Source organism: Parus major, chromosome 9 (assembly GCF_001522545.3).
Source record: "Parus major isolate Abel chromosome 9, Parus_major1.1, whole genome shotgun sequence".
Lineage (NCBI taxonomy): Eukaryota > Metazoa > Chordata > Aves > Passeriformes > Paridae > Parus > Parus major.
In genome coordinates this window covers 14,438,254-14,450,988 of record NC_031778.1, presented here as the reverse complement: position 1 = coordinate 14,450,988, position 12,735 = coordinate 14,438,254, and the positions used below count along the sequence as shown (strand labels likewise).

At 46.8% G+C, this 12,735-nt stretch overlaps 1 protein-coding gene across 5 annotated transcripts in view; it reads left to right on the top strand.

Annotated features, from left to right (window-relative positions):
• Positions 1-11,989, top strand: part of TP63 (tumor protein p63) — a 98,901-nt gene extending 86,912 nt beyond the window's left edge. For 2 of the 5 annotated variants that reach the window (XM_033516788.1, XM_015638325.1), the window contains exons 11-14: positions 5,640-5,797; positions 6,694-6,838; positions 7,641-7,734; positions 8,952-11,989. In XM_033516788.1, coding sequence (XP_033372679.1) covers positions 5,640-5,797; positions 6,694-6,838; positions 7,641-7,734; positions 8,952-9,248 — 694 coding nt within the window. In that variant the 3' untranslated portion in view covers positions 9,249-11,989. The remainder of the gene's footprint in view (positions 1-5,639; positions 5,798-6,693; positions 6,839-7,640; positions 7,735-8,951) is intronic. The other 3 variants (XM_015638326.1, XM_015638330.3, XM_015638328.2) reach the window with 2 other exon arrangements.
• The last annotated feature ends 746 nt before the right edge of the window (positions 11,990-12,735 follow it).

Here is a 12,735-nt window from a genome sequence, read left to right as displayed (position 1 = left end):
TTTCCTTACAGATGTTCAGAAGCTATTAGATGCTGCCTTAGCATTTTCATCAACCCTGCTATGGTTAGCCCCTTCTCTCCAAGCCTCATAGTTCAAAGGAAAGCAGTGCCATCACAAGTTGCAGTTCACTCAGCCAAGTGGCCTCAGGCCATGTCCACCTTGCCCATTAATCCTGCAGCCAGAGGGTCTTGCTAATTGTGTCCATGAAATGCAGCTGGGTTTAGCAATTCCTGCACAGAAGACATTTTCTCAGGAAGGACTTGTAAATTCTCACACTGCTTTTATGAAACTCTGTCTCTGAAAGCCATTCATGTGGGGCTTGGCTAGGAAGGGTCTGCATCAAGCCCAGTGTCACAGATGACATGCCATGGAGTTAAGCTGGCCACGTTCAGCATGGCACTGGATGTGGATACTTCCAGTGAGAAAGGAGGGGTTTGAGGGTGGACATTCTGCCCACTGAGAGGTGCTCAAACATCTTTACATGAAGAGCAGGCCCTGATGCTGAGACAGAAGGGTTCTTCAATCCACACTCTCGGGCATTGCTTCTGAGGAACCCCTCCAATGTTCACAGCAGCAAGACATAGAAATGTGAGGAAGTTACTGCAGGTACACCAGGAACAGCAGCTGGGGAGCAGAGACTGGTTGCAAGTGCCAGTGATCAGCAGTTCCTGACAAACTCAGGAGGCTGTTATAAATTCTGCTGGGGACCTGTGTGCCCTGCAGTGCAATCTGCTGGCTTTATCTGGGGCAGATGCATGCACAGCTCTGAGAAGCTTGAGGCTAAGCAATGTGAAGAGAAGGTGCCTCCCAAGCACAGAGCAGACCTCCTGGCCACCCACCGAGGGAAAAAAGCCTGGTGCAGTCGGAGAAGATGCTTATCTCTGAACATCACATCATCTGCTTCCAGGCAGCAGAGCGGGGATCCAAGCAGGTGGTGACTCGTACTGACATCTCCTTTGGGAGCCATAGCCCATCTCTGGGTATCTACAGTGTCTTGCTCTACCGTAGCAGTGTGGAGGAGGGCTGATGGCAAAGAGCCCCCAAAACTGGGGTTAAGTATATAAATAACAAGTAATTAAGCACCAGCAGTGTGTATTTCATACAGAGTTGCAGCTCTGCCATCGTTGCTTGTGTAAAGCTAATCAAAATCAAGTGCCTTGTTACCTTGCCTGGAAATTCCAGGAAGTTCTTTGAGATCACAAAGCAGATCACTGTTGTTCTGTATCTTTTTATTTGGAAAAAAAAAGGCAGTGTGATTCCTTTCCCTGTGAGAGGTGGGAACCTGAACTGTAAATGCAGCCCAGACATAGGATTATGTTTGGCACTGTCTTCTGTTCTTCCAGTGAAGGTTTATTCCTGGATTTTTGCACTGTCAGCTTCTGGATGGCAATATGGAAGTACAGTAACAGGGAAATACTGATCTGTACCTAGAGCACTGCTCCTGGGCCTGTCCACCAGCAAGTTTGAGGAGGCAGCCCACCAGAAGGTAGAAGGCATCCACAGCCTGCAGTGGAAGATTCCAGTTCATCATTTGGTGTGGCCTTTAGGAAATGCCTTGCACTGTAGTGGGCAGTACAACATCTCAGACTTCCACTAAACAATAATGTAAATTATTTGGATCCTATTGTTTTCTGGAAAGCCTTTCTGGTTTGTTCCACTTGGCTATAGGAGGATGATGATTGTGATGCTGATCTTAGTGATGACTTGATTTGCTTTCCAAGTACCAGGTGGTTATATTATAAGGTGCTATTCTTTTTTTCTTTTATCAAATACCTGGAGTTGAAAGCAATTTGAGTTGCTTTGTAGTCTGTCCTCTGCAGATAAAATGAAAACTTTTTCCCAGCTCTCTTTTCACTGCTTCTTTGCCATCTCTGTGTCTTCAGAAAAATGTAAGCCTTTTCCTTTCAAGGAATAACCAAGTGGACTAATTTGGCCTTATCAGGTAGTCAGGTTATATCAGTCTGTGTCAACTGCTTGATGCATATCCACTCCCTGTATTACAGCTTCATTCCTGGAGAGCAGATTGCATCCATGGCCTGCCTTGAGAAATTCCCATACCTGAAATCTAAGGGGAGTCATTATTGCCACCCTGTCCCTGTGCTATAGTTCTTGTCTGCCCAGTAACTACTGGAGCTCCTCCTTTCCTTGCTCCCAGTGAGGTACCAAGCCTTCAAACCACTGGAGTGATTGGAAAGATGCACTGTTTGCTTTAGAATAGCAGCAATTTGGGATGTGGGGAACAAGGGCATCTCTCTGCTCTTTAGTGTCCTGCTGCTTCATGGGCCTGCAAAGCAGATGAATGAAACTAAGCATCATCTGTGTCACTTGGGTGCTATTATTAGACTACATCAGTGACACCCCAGTGCTATGCAGCCCTGTGGGAAACTTTGCTTTAAAAACCATTGTCCATGAGCACATGTGTGAACCTGGGATGTGATCCTTTGGTGTGGCTTCTGAAAAGGAGGGCAGACACAGAACTGGACAGCTCTGATTCTACTTGTGTGTCTCTGCACTGACTGGCTCTGGGTCTGCAGGAACAGCAAGCCGTAGGCACAAGGGCTTGGGTGAAATCTTAAACTCTGAGCCTGAGCTGCCCAATTGCATTTAATGGACCTTTGATGTCATTTAAGGATGCTTACATGGATGTGTGCTCCTCTAGTGAACGAGGACTCTGGTCTGCTCAGTCACGTAGTTGGTCTGTCCCAGCAATTGGCTGCTGCTGGTGAAGGGCTGGTATCCAGAGCTGGGAAAACGCAGTTATATGAGGTAGCCTGTGAACTGAGCTCCTGGGACAAGGAAGTTCCTTCCTGACCTCTTGAGATGATCAGTATATGCCTTGAAGCTTGAGAGACTGATTGCCCTCATATGAGCTTGCATAACTGCAAATGTTACTTGCTAAATAATTACATAGCCTCTTGAAGAGAGAAAACTCAGTTGCAGAATGTGACTCAGTGCCTTTTGTATCAGACTGTTCCAAGAAGTATAATAGTCTCTTAATTGAAGTCCTTATACCTTGATATTAAAATGCATTTCACTGGCATTGATATCAAAGAAATGTTAATGCCCTGACTTCTAATCTTTCTTGAGACTTAGTAAGTACAATTTAAATGAAAATCGCTGTGCATGACATTCTTATATCTGTTTTAAAAAATCAAGGGGAAAAAAAAGCAGTATCTTTTAAGTGGGTCCTCAAACACCATGTAGTTCTTGTGCTTAATACCAAAAACATTCTCTTGTGTTTCTAAGGCTCTTGCTATATTGATGTGTGACATTAATTTTCAATAAAATTTTGCATCTTGGTTTATTGTGCGACTTCTCTTTGGCTAGATGGCTTTCTGTAGGCCTTTTAAACATCTGCTCATGTGATGGAACAGCTTTGTTGAAACTAGTGTCAGTACAAAGAAAAATACTTTTGTTTTCTGTTTTATTCCCTTGAACTTGATTGTGTTAATCTTGACTCTTATGAGTATGAATGAGATAAGAATGGAGTCCATAAGTTATATGTTAAAGTATGCATTTGTTTTCTAAAGTGTTTTCTAAAGCTTTGGGTTGGCTTGTGTTTGATTGCTTTTTGTTTTTGTTTTACCCCCAAAATTATTCTGTAGTCTCCTAATTAACTTTGCTGAGATCACTATTGGTGGTGGAGGGAGCAAAGACAGGCCCACTGCTCACCTCAAAAATGCAGCTCAATGTCTTTTGGGAAGCCTTTGTTGATTTGATATGGAATTTTGCTGTGTTCATTGACCTCCTCACTTGCAGATAATGCAGATTTCATTGTAAGAGACTCTTCATGTGTGTATTAATTTCAGCTGAAGCTCAGTTAAGTGCCTGAACCCATGAAGTAGAAATACGCATTGGACCTAAATCCAGAAGCCTTTTAGGCTAAGGATGGTGTCAACTTGACTTAAATTTCATGGCTGGCCTCAGCTTTCATAATTGGGGGAATTGAAATCTCAGATCTGAATCATTCCCTTCACTCTGAAGAGTTGGATCTGAACTTCATGGCTGGGTTTCACTTCCCCTTGGGAGTTGCTGCCATTGTTAATATTAATTTGTGAAGCTTCTTGTGCTTTCCACTTCCTTGAGTCTGTGAAGTTTGCTGGATCTTGTCCTGCATCTTCACTGCCAAAGGACAGTTCACACCCTTCTGTACCTCCTGTAATTGTGTAATTAGGTAACATTTCTTCAGGGCCTTAGATACTCTAGCCTGTTAGCATAGATGTTTTCTCCACCCACCACTGCAAGTCTTGAAAGTGCAGGAAGCTGGAGACAATGTAATTGTATGGAACTTGACCTTGAGTTCTGAAGGTTTTAATAAATTGTCTAGGAATAAGCCTTTTCTTTCCTTTTACACTTTGCTTATTTGGAGTAATAATTACTCTATTTGCATAGAAGAAAAGCCAGTTCCCAGGAATTGGTGTAACCAGTTATACCCAGATGGGAACAAGTTTCCCAGTGGGAAATAAGATGAGAATGTGCCCTTGGACATTCACCACGGGCTCAGTGTGATATGAGTGCTGGGTTCTGTGGCTCTGCAGGGTGACCATGGCTTGAGGGTACTTGTGCCTGGGAAGCGTGGGGAAGCAGGCACATTTCCCAAACCTTTGCCCAGTCCTACAGATGGCCCTGGTGTCAGAGAGAGAAGAACCTGCTCCCCTGTGGCATGGGGGTGCTGTGCCAGTTGTGCTGTTGGACTGGCTTTAATGATAATTTTCTGCATATCCCACATAAGACCCCACTCCAGATGGGATGCCACAGCCGTAACTCGATCTGGGAGCTGGGCTGCCGTTCAGATGCAGCCCAGTCCTGGCAGTCTAGATCACGTACATGGCAGGATTGCAGCTGGGACCCTCAGGGCTGGGCAGCAGGAAGCTCTGGCAAGCCTTCTGGGCCCACTCCATGAATATGCTGGATGGAGTTTGGGGCTGGATGGACTTGAAGGGAGGCTAGTGCTGTTGTCAGGTGGTAGCAGGAACCTGATCCTCTTTGCAAGCAGCCTGCAGGGTTTGGATACCAGGTTGGCCTTAACACCAGCAAAAGCTGCCTGTCGGCATCCCAGGCAGCTCTGACCATCTCAGTAGTGGTCCCTGGAATGGTGCATGGAATCTGTCTTGAGCAAGGAGGCTCTGGCTGTTACACAGGCACCTGAGAATGGCCTGATTATATGAATAACTAGGAATTTTGGAAAAACAAGGTGATAAGCATGACCCAATCTGAAAACTGTTTCTGCAGTCAGGTTTAAGAGGTATTTAGGATGGTTTGAGATGGTTTCCTCAGTTCTTGTTCCTATGAAAAAGTCCTTGACCACGAGGAGAGTTTAAGTTAAAAGTACTCTTTAAATCTTGGCAAATGTTTGCTGGCTTTCCATATATTCTTTTCAACTGAAAAACTTCAATAGACACTTCTCCTTAAATAAAAAATTTCAACCAAAAGTTAAGCTTTCCTTTATTTGGTATTTCACTTTTTTAAGTGCTGAGAATATCTGGGAAACCTTTTATTTCCTGTTGTCTCATTCTCTGGTGATCTTTATCTATGGTACTCCTATGGTGTCAGTGATTTCACTGGCAGTGTAGCCCCTTGGGTGCACACGCAGCAGCCAGCTGTTGTGATCCCTGTCCTAACATCTCCTTGGTTTGCAGGACCTCCATGCAGTCACAGTCCTCCTATGGCTCCAACTCTCCACCACTCAGCAAAATGAACAGCATGAACAAGCTGCCCTCGGTCAGCCAGCTCATCAACCCCCAGCAGCGCAATGCCCTGACCCCAACCACCATCCCTGACAGCATGGGAACCAACAGTAAGAAACTCTTACTCCTCCTTCTCCTGCTCCCTGTGTGCTCCCTGCTAGTCTGGACAAGGAGACTTGGCATCTCCATGTGGCTAGTGTTAAGCTGGAGAGCCTGGAGTCATTTGCTGTAAACCTACAGAGCCAAATAAATATTGCTTGCTGGTGTGCCACAGGGCAAGGCTTCAGCATCCTGCTCAGAGCCTCACAAGGTGAACAGAGCTGCTTCATGCTGCAGATCTACCTGGCTGCACTGTCCTCTGGCTTTTGAGACCTGATTCTTCTTCCTTTCCCAGTACAGGAGATGCAAATGTTAGCAACATTTTTCTCCCTCAGTTCAGTTAAGACAGTTCTTAATTTCAAATGAAACATCTCGCAGTTCTTTTCCTCCTGGCTGCTGCTATATGCTCAGCAGCCCTGTAAATCCAGGATGACAGACATGGTTCTGGGGGCTGAGTTTTGTTTGGGCTTTTTTTGGTTGGTGTTTTGTTTTTTAATTTATTTCAAAACAGCTGGACTCATGCCCACACCTGTTGCTGAGCCCTTTCTGCTGCTCTTGCTGCCTCAGAAAACAAAGCTGTTTGGCTGCTGTATTAGGTTACTCTGCTGGCTCTGTCCTGCTGCTCTCCTGTGGCAGGGCAAGCCAGGGTTTTTATCCAGGCTGTCTGGGAGGGAAGGTGACGTGAGGGTGGCACTTTCTCCTGTGAGGGGAGAGCTCCAGAAGGACTGTCTGTCATCTGGTCCTTGGCCCTGCCTGAAACTTCTCATGAGCTCACCCTGTGCAGGGTTTTACAGGGGATTTCAGGCTGCTTCAGGTGTGGGTGTGCTGTCCTTGGGTGCCGTGCTGGGGGCAAAGCTGGGGTCTGGGCATGCCTGGGTAACGATGTGCTCCTCCTTCTCTCCTCCAGTTCCCATGATGGGCACCCACATGGCCATGACCGGGGACATGAATGGCCTCAGTCCCACGCAGGCGCTGCCTCCTCCCCTCTCCATGCCTTCAACGTCCCACTGCACCCCCCCTCCTCCATACCCCTCAGACTGCAGCATCGTCAGGTGAGCGGGAGCAGGCTGCCCGGCACACTGCCCACACGAAGGGGGCACAGCCCTTGGGTCAGGAGCCTGAGTGATCCTGGAGCACCAGATCCCACGGTCCCAAGGCTGGCACCCTCTGGGCAGAGCCTCAAATCCCCACCGTGTCTGAGCAGCTGAGAGAAACAGGGATGTTAGGACTGCAGGAAAGCTGAGGGATGCAGCATCTGTTGGACTGATTGAGTTTGAGGGTGCCTGGCTGTCTTGCAAACATTTCTTGTTTTTTCCCTTCTGGCCACTTGACAAGCCATGGCTGGGGTCAGAAGCCCCTCTGCCCTTTGTGAGGTCAAACCAGTTGAAAAATGCTGCCCATAAATGAGGAATCCTTTACACTTAGGGAAGAATGTGCTGACTGGCAGTGCGTGATGTGTCTGAGCCCTAGACCCCATGCCTTGCTGAAGCCCTCTGTGCATGCACCAGGCTGCCATGGGCTCAGCCACCTTCTGGGTGAGGTGCCCTGGCAGGAGGGTCTTTGTGAGCCTTCCTGCCTCAAGACCCAGGCTGTGCAGCACTGGCTCTTGACTAAGGCAAGATGCTGCCATGAGGGCTGTCTGCTGGGTGCTGAGCTGAAGGACTCCCTCGTTTGTTTGATGTGGCAGCGATGTGGCTTGCTGGTCTGGGATGTCTTGGAGGAGGTCAAGCCAAGGGTGAAAGCTTTGTTTCCTGTTGCTGCAGGTTGGCTGAGTGTTTGGTTTTTCTGTGGTTTGGGCTGTTGCAGCCAGGGTGATCCTATTTTCTCTCTCCTTCCTTCCTTCCTCCTCTGCAGCTTCTTAGCGAGGTTGGGCTGCTCATCCTGTGTGGATTATTTCACGACCCAGGGGCTGACCACCATCTATCAGATTGAGCATTACTCCATGGATGTAAGTAACTCCTCACCATTTCCTTTGTTTGCTCTCTTGGCCCTGCTTTAGGAACAGGTCAGAAATCCAGACTCAGTATACTTTTATTTTTACACAATTAGTTTGATTTAAGGTTGTTGCACGTAGAGAAGAGATGTTGTGAGGTGAAGAGAGGCTGGACTTGGGGCCAGCACTGTAACTGCCTTGCCTGGCACAGAGAAAGAATGTCTCCCCTTCCCCAAGTCTGTCTGAGCCCCTGAAGTGGCCCCAGCCCACGCGCCGGTTAATTCTGAAAGGCTCGGTTTCAGTTTACATCTCACTCGCCTGCAGACAAGTAGGCCCTCCAAAAGTGGTCTGCATTTTTCCCTCCCTGCTTCTATTTTCTGGCCTTACCTTAATCAACTTCCCTTGCCACTGGTATCTCATCCCTGTTCATTGTTTTCCCTTTTTTACTCTTGCATGGCTTTTGCTGCAGGGCTGCTGCTTCCTCTCCAGGGCCATTGCTCTCTTCCAAGCTGGCTGTCCCATTTTTTTTCCACAAGACTTTGGGAGACTGTGGTGCTTTTGCTCCTTAGCCTTCCTTCTGCTGCTGGTCTGATTAGAAAAGCTGACCCAAATTAACTGAAGTTGGTTGCTAATTTTTTTGGAAGCTGATAATGTGTATCCCAGAGTTTAGGTAATGCAACCCTCAGGTTTTGCACAGAAATGATGGGGCCTCAAAATACAAGTTTTCTAAGGCTATGTGTGTTATTAAATTTGGTTATGTTAAAGTAATTAAGACAGTTCCTATAGAGTTACACCCTGATCTCTGAATACTGGAGCTCAGGCTTGGATTCTGAAATCCTTTTGCAGGCTTTGAAATAAACATGGGAATTTTCAAAGCCATTGACCTTCAGCAGCCCAGCATCCCCCACCACCGACAGCCAGCAGATTTCCCTGAGGTTGCCTTTGGAGGCCTTGTGGTCCAGTTAAGCTTTTAGCTTTAGGTCACCATGTCTTACTGAACAAGTGTTTTGTCCAACTTAAAAATAAGACTTTGTGCCTTTAAAACAGTCCATTGCTGCCTCATGGCCACACATGCCTGTTCTAGAGTGAGCCACCACTTCTAGGAGCAGTGCACCATGGCCACCTGGGTTTTAGCAGCTTTGGTGGTTCTTGGTGGCCCAGAGGCTGTGTTCACTCCTGGAGCCCAGCTTTCCCCGTGATTCCCCTGCTAAGCCCCACACCTTGCCTTGCAGGATCTGGTGAGCCTTAAGATCCCGGAGCAGTTCCGCCATGCCATCTGGAAGGGCATCCTGGACCACCGGCAGCTCCATGACTTCTCCTCCCCTCCCCACCTGCTGCGCACCCCCAGCGGCGCCTCCACGGTGAGCGTGGGCTCGAGCGAGACGCGCGGGGAGCGGGTCATCGACGCCGTGCGCTTCACGCTGCGGCAAACCATCTCCTTCCCGCCCCGCGACGAGTGGAACGACTTCAACTTCGACATGGATGCCCGCCGCAACAAACAGCAACGCATCAAAGAGGAGGGGGAGTGAGACCCGCGGGCCCCCCTCCGCCCCACCCCGGCCACAAACTGCTCAGCCCTTCATTTGTCTTCCTTCTGCTTGGTACTGCACCCCCGGACGGAGGGCAGAGGGAACCTTCTTGCTCACTCCTGCTAGGTCATGCCCTGGGTGCTGTCTAGGTCGTGCTCCTGGACTGCAGCCTCCAGCGCAGCTCTCGCAAGGGGAAGAGCTGAGCGAAGGGGGAAGGCGGGTAGTATTTCCTTGACAACCACTGACCTTCTTGAGAAGGCCAACTTGTTATGTGTTTTCCTTTGGGGAGAGGGATTCTTTTCTTGCCTTATGAATCTTCACACACCTTGTGGGTGCCCTGACCTGCAAACATGTTTCTCTCACCCAGCGATCCCACTTTGAAAAGCAGGAAGGTTAAAATAAAGTTCTAAAAAGCCAAAAAAAAAAAGAGTAAAAAACCCCAAGTAACCGAACACACCCCAACAGCAAAACCAAATGCAAAAACCCCAAAGCAATTCAACCCTGAACTGATAGTTTATATGAAAAATAAATGGGAATCGGTCTGCTGAACGTTGCACTTAAACAGCCTCTTGCCCTGGAGCTGAGTGCTCTGTTCATGTGTAATATTCTCCAGCGGAGACAGCACATGCACTTTGCTGGGCAGGCCAGCGCTTACAGCACCTGTATCCTACTTTTCCCTCACCTTCTTGGGAAAACCAAGCCTGCTGTCTCTTCTTGTTTTGGATGTACATTCATATGTATGTCCTGGTTTGGTCCATTCAGGCTTGAAAATGTAAATAAAGCTACTGGTCACTCTTGAACTCTGACCCCACCTCACTTTTAACCATGCTGTAATACTACTGACATTTAAGCTAGCTATAGAATTAGGCTTTGCCATGCATGCAGCCTGGCTAGTTTAGCATAAGGATTTGCCCACCCAGCCTCCAGTTAAATGGAGGAGTGAGAGCTGGATTGTAGGGCTTCAGCTATCCTAAACTCAGACAACCTTTTGTTTAGACCAGGCTTGATTGGTTTCTTCCCAAGTTAAGTAGACTTGTCTTTAGATATATCTGTAATGGGTTGGAACCTGTTGTGTTTGTTGCCATAGGTTAAGTAACAAGCAACTGGAAGTGGAGACTGAAAAAATAACCACCAGCTGCCTTAAAACAAGGACCAGTTCCTGGTACTATGAGTGTTGTTACTGCAATAAGCCATGTTTACATGAGAAATTGATTTTTCTCTGGTTTTTTTCTTTACTGGTTCTACCACAGTTGTGCTCTGTGGCATTTCCTCTGACTGCCAGAGGTCCTGTGGACAAGTAACTGAACAGTGTGTGTTTTCACATTTTTATTGGCCAAGGTAGTGAGACTCTAAGATGTACAATCAAATCTAAGCTGAGGAGCGAGGCTCAGCACAGCTGCTTTCAAGTCAGCTTATTCTTTTTAACAGTAAGCCTGACTTTTTTTTTTTTCTTTTTTTTTTTTTGGCTGGGGAAAGATGAAAAAAGCAGTTTAAACAACTTGTTATCCTACCTTGCTACAGCTGAATTTTCCTGTTTCAATGCAGTGGCTGTTTGTGGGCCCTGCTCTGTGCCACGCATTTCATTCAAGTCCAATATGGTTAGCGTCCTCCATCTGTCTGTTGTGCCAGGTCTGTGTTGCATTCAAAGACTGCCTTTTGGTAGCTGTGCAAGCCTGTTTTGGTTAGCTATAAATGGTAATGCCAGATGGTTACACTGTAAAGTCTGTATGTAAATATTTTTTTTTGTATGTGTAATTTTTTGTTTTCCTACCGCATAACGCGACAATTTTTATTTCTTCTTGGGCTACTGGGTCTGACAGAACCACAATAAAATGTTGTTGTTTGTTTTTCTGTTTTTTAATTATTATTTTTATGCAGAAGGCTTACTGTTACAAATCGTGTAACAAACAACCAGACACTGGATGAATATATTTGTATTTTTCATACTGAGATTACTGTGTTACTTTGCAGTTGAGGGGGGAGGGAGTGCATACTGAAAGCCTGTTGTATCATTTTATTTTGTAACACTTCAGAGATCAGTGTCCTAGATTTCAAAGTATTTAACATGCTCAGTGTGAGAACTTACTCTATGTCTTTATATTTTTTTCTATATGGTACAAAAGAAGCAAGTCATTCTGCTCTTGACTTGTTGCAATGATTAATTCAGCAGGGCAGTGTCAGTGTGGGGGAAGTGTTAGTGCAGATACTTTACAAATCCCTGGAGGTGAATTAGGCTGTGCCCTTCTCACCTCCGAGGTTTTGCATCTCCGTTGTGTAGTCCTGAGCTGCTTCAGTATTGTACATACATTGATGCAAAAGACACGGTCATTTTTAGGATCTAGGGAGCTTCTGACTATAAAGGTTTAATGCAGTTAATGCTGTGCCCAAAGTACAAGAACTTCAGTATCTGCTTTTCAACTCAGCAGCGAGATGGAGCTTTTCTGCTGCATCACTAATGATCAAAATATATGCTGTGAAAACCTTTCTACTGTATGCCACTATGGATCCCACTTCGATATAACTGGAATCTTCAAGTGAGTTTGAACTGCTGTAGCTTTTGCCCTCCCCTGTAGAGCTGTGATTTTGTTTTGTTTTGATGCATCAAAGTGTTATGGCTTAATTGAGCTGAGAATCTGCCAATGCTTGTAGCAATGACAGTGTTGCCTGCACCAAGACCTCGGTGTGTTCTGGATCGCCTTGTTGTTGAAGTGAATGAAAATAAAAGCCAAAACTGAAAATTACACTGAATTCTCAAACAACTTATTTTCCTCCCTGCGCGCCTTCTTGGAAATGTCCTCCTGTGGGCAGCCGGAGCTTCGTGTCACCTTTGCCCATAGGTGCAGTTTTCTGTCCCTACAGAATCTGTGGCTTGAGGGTGTGCTCCAAGGTGCCATCACACATCCCTCTGCTGCCTTTCTGTCAGGTGCAGCAGGTCAGCTCCATAAGCCTCTTGCTGAATTGCGAAGTCTTCAGCCTTTGGCATGGCTCTTTTCTGCCCTTTCCTCAGATTTCCCTATTTTGTTTCTAAGCAGGGCACCCAATAGTGCCCCACATTCTGCGTCCTGCTGGAGGGAAGGAATGTGTGCTTGGAGCAAGAAGGGTCAGTGCTGCCCTTTGGTATCCACACTTGGGAAATAGCATTGCACCAAAGGCTTTGTGCCTCACCTTGTGCATCCTCTCCCCTAGCAAAGCCATTTCCTCCTCCTTTGCACCTCAGTTTTTCTTCCAAGGATTTGAAGTAAGAAACAGCTTGGCACTAGTGGGGTGACTGTTCTGAAGGGAATGGGAGTGCTGTCCATGAGCTGGGGCCTTCAGTCTGTCCATGGACCACCACATTAACAGCCCAGCTTCATCAGTGGCTTCTGCCCATGGCTGTGTCTTACAGTTATGGTTGTTATGGGTTATGGTTGGGGGAGGATGCTTAGGAGTGGGGAAAGTGGAAAGAAAACCCCACAAATGCCTTAAAAGAAGAGGCTGTCCCAACTTC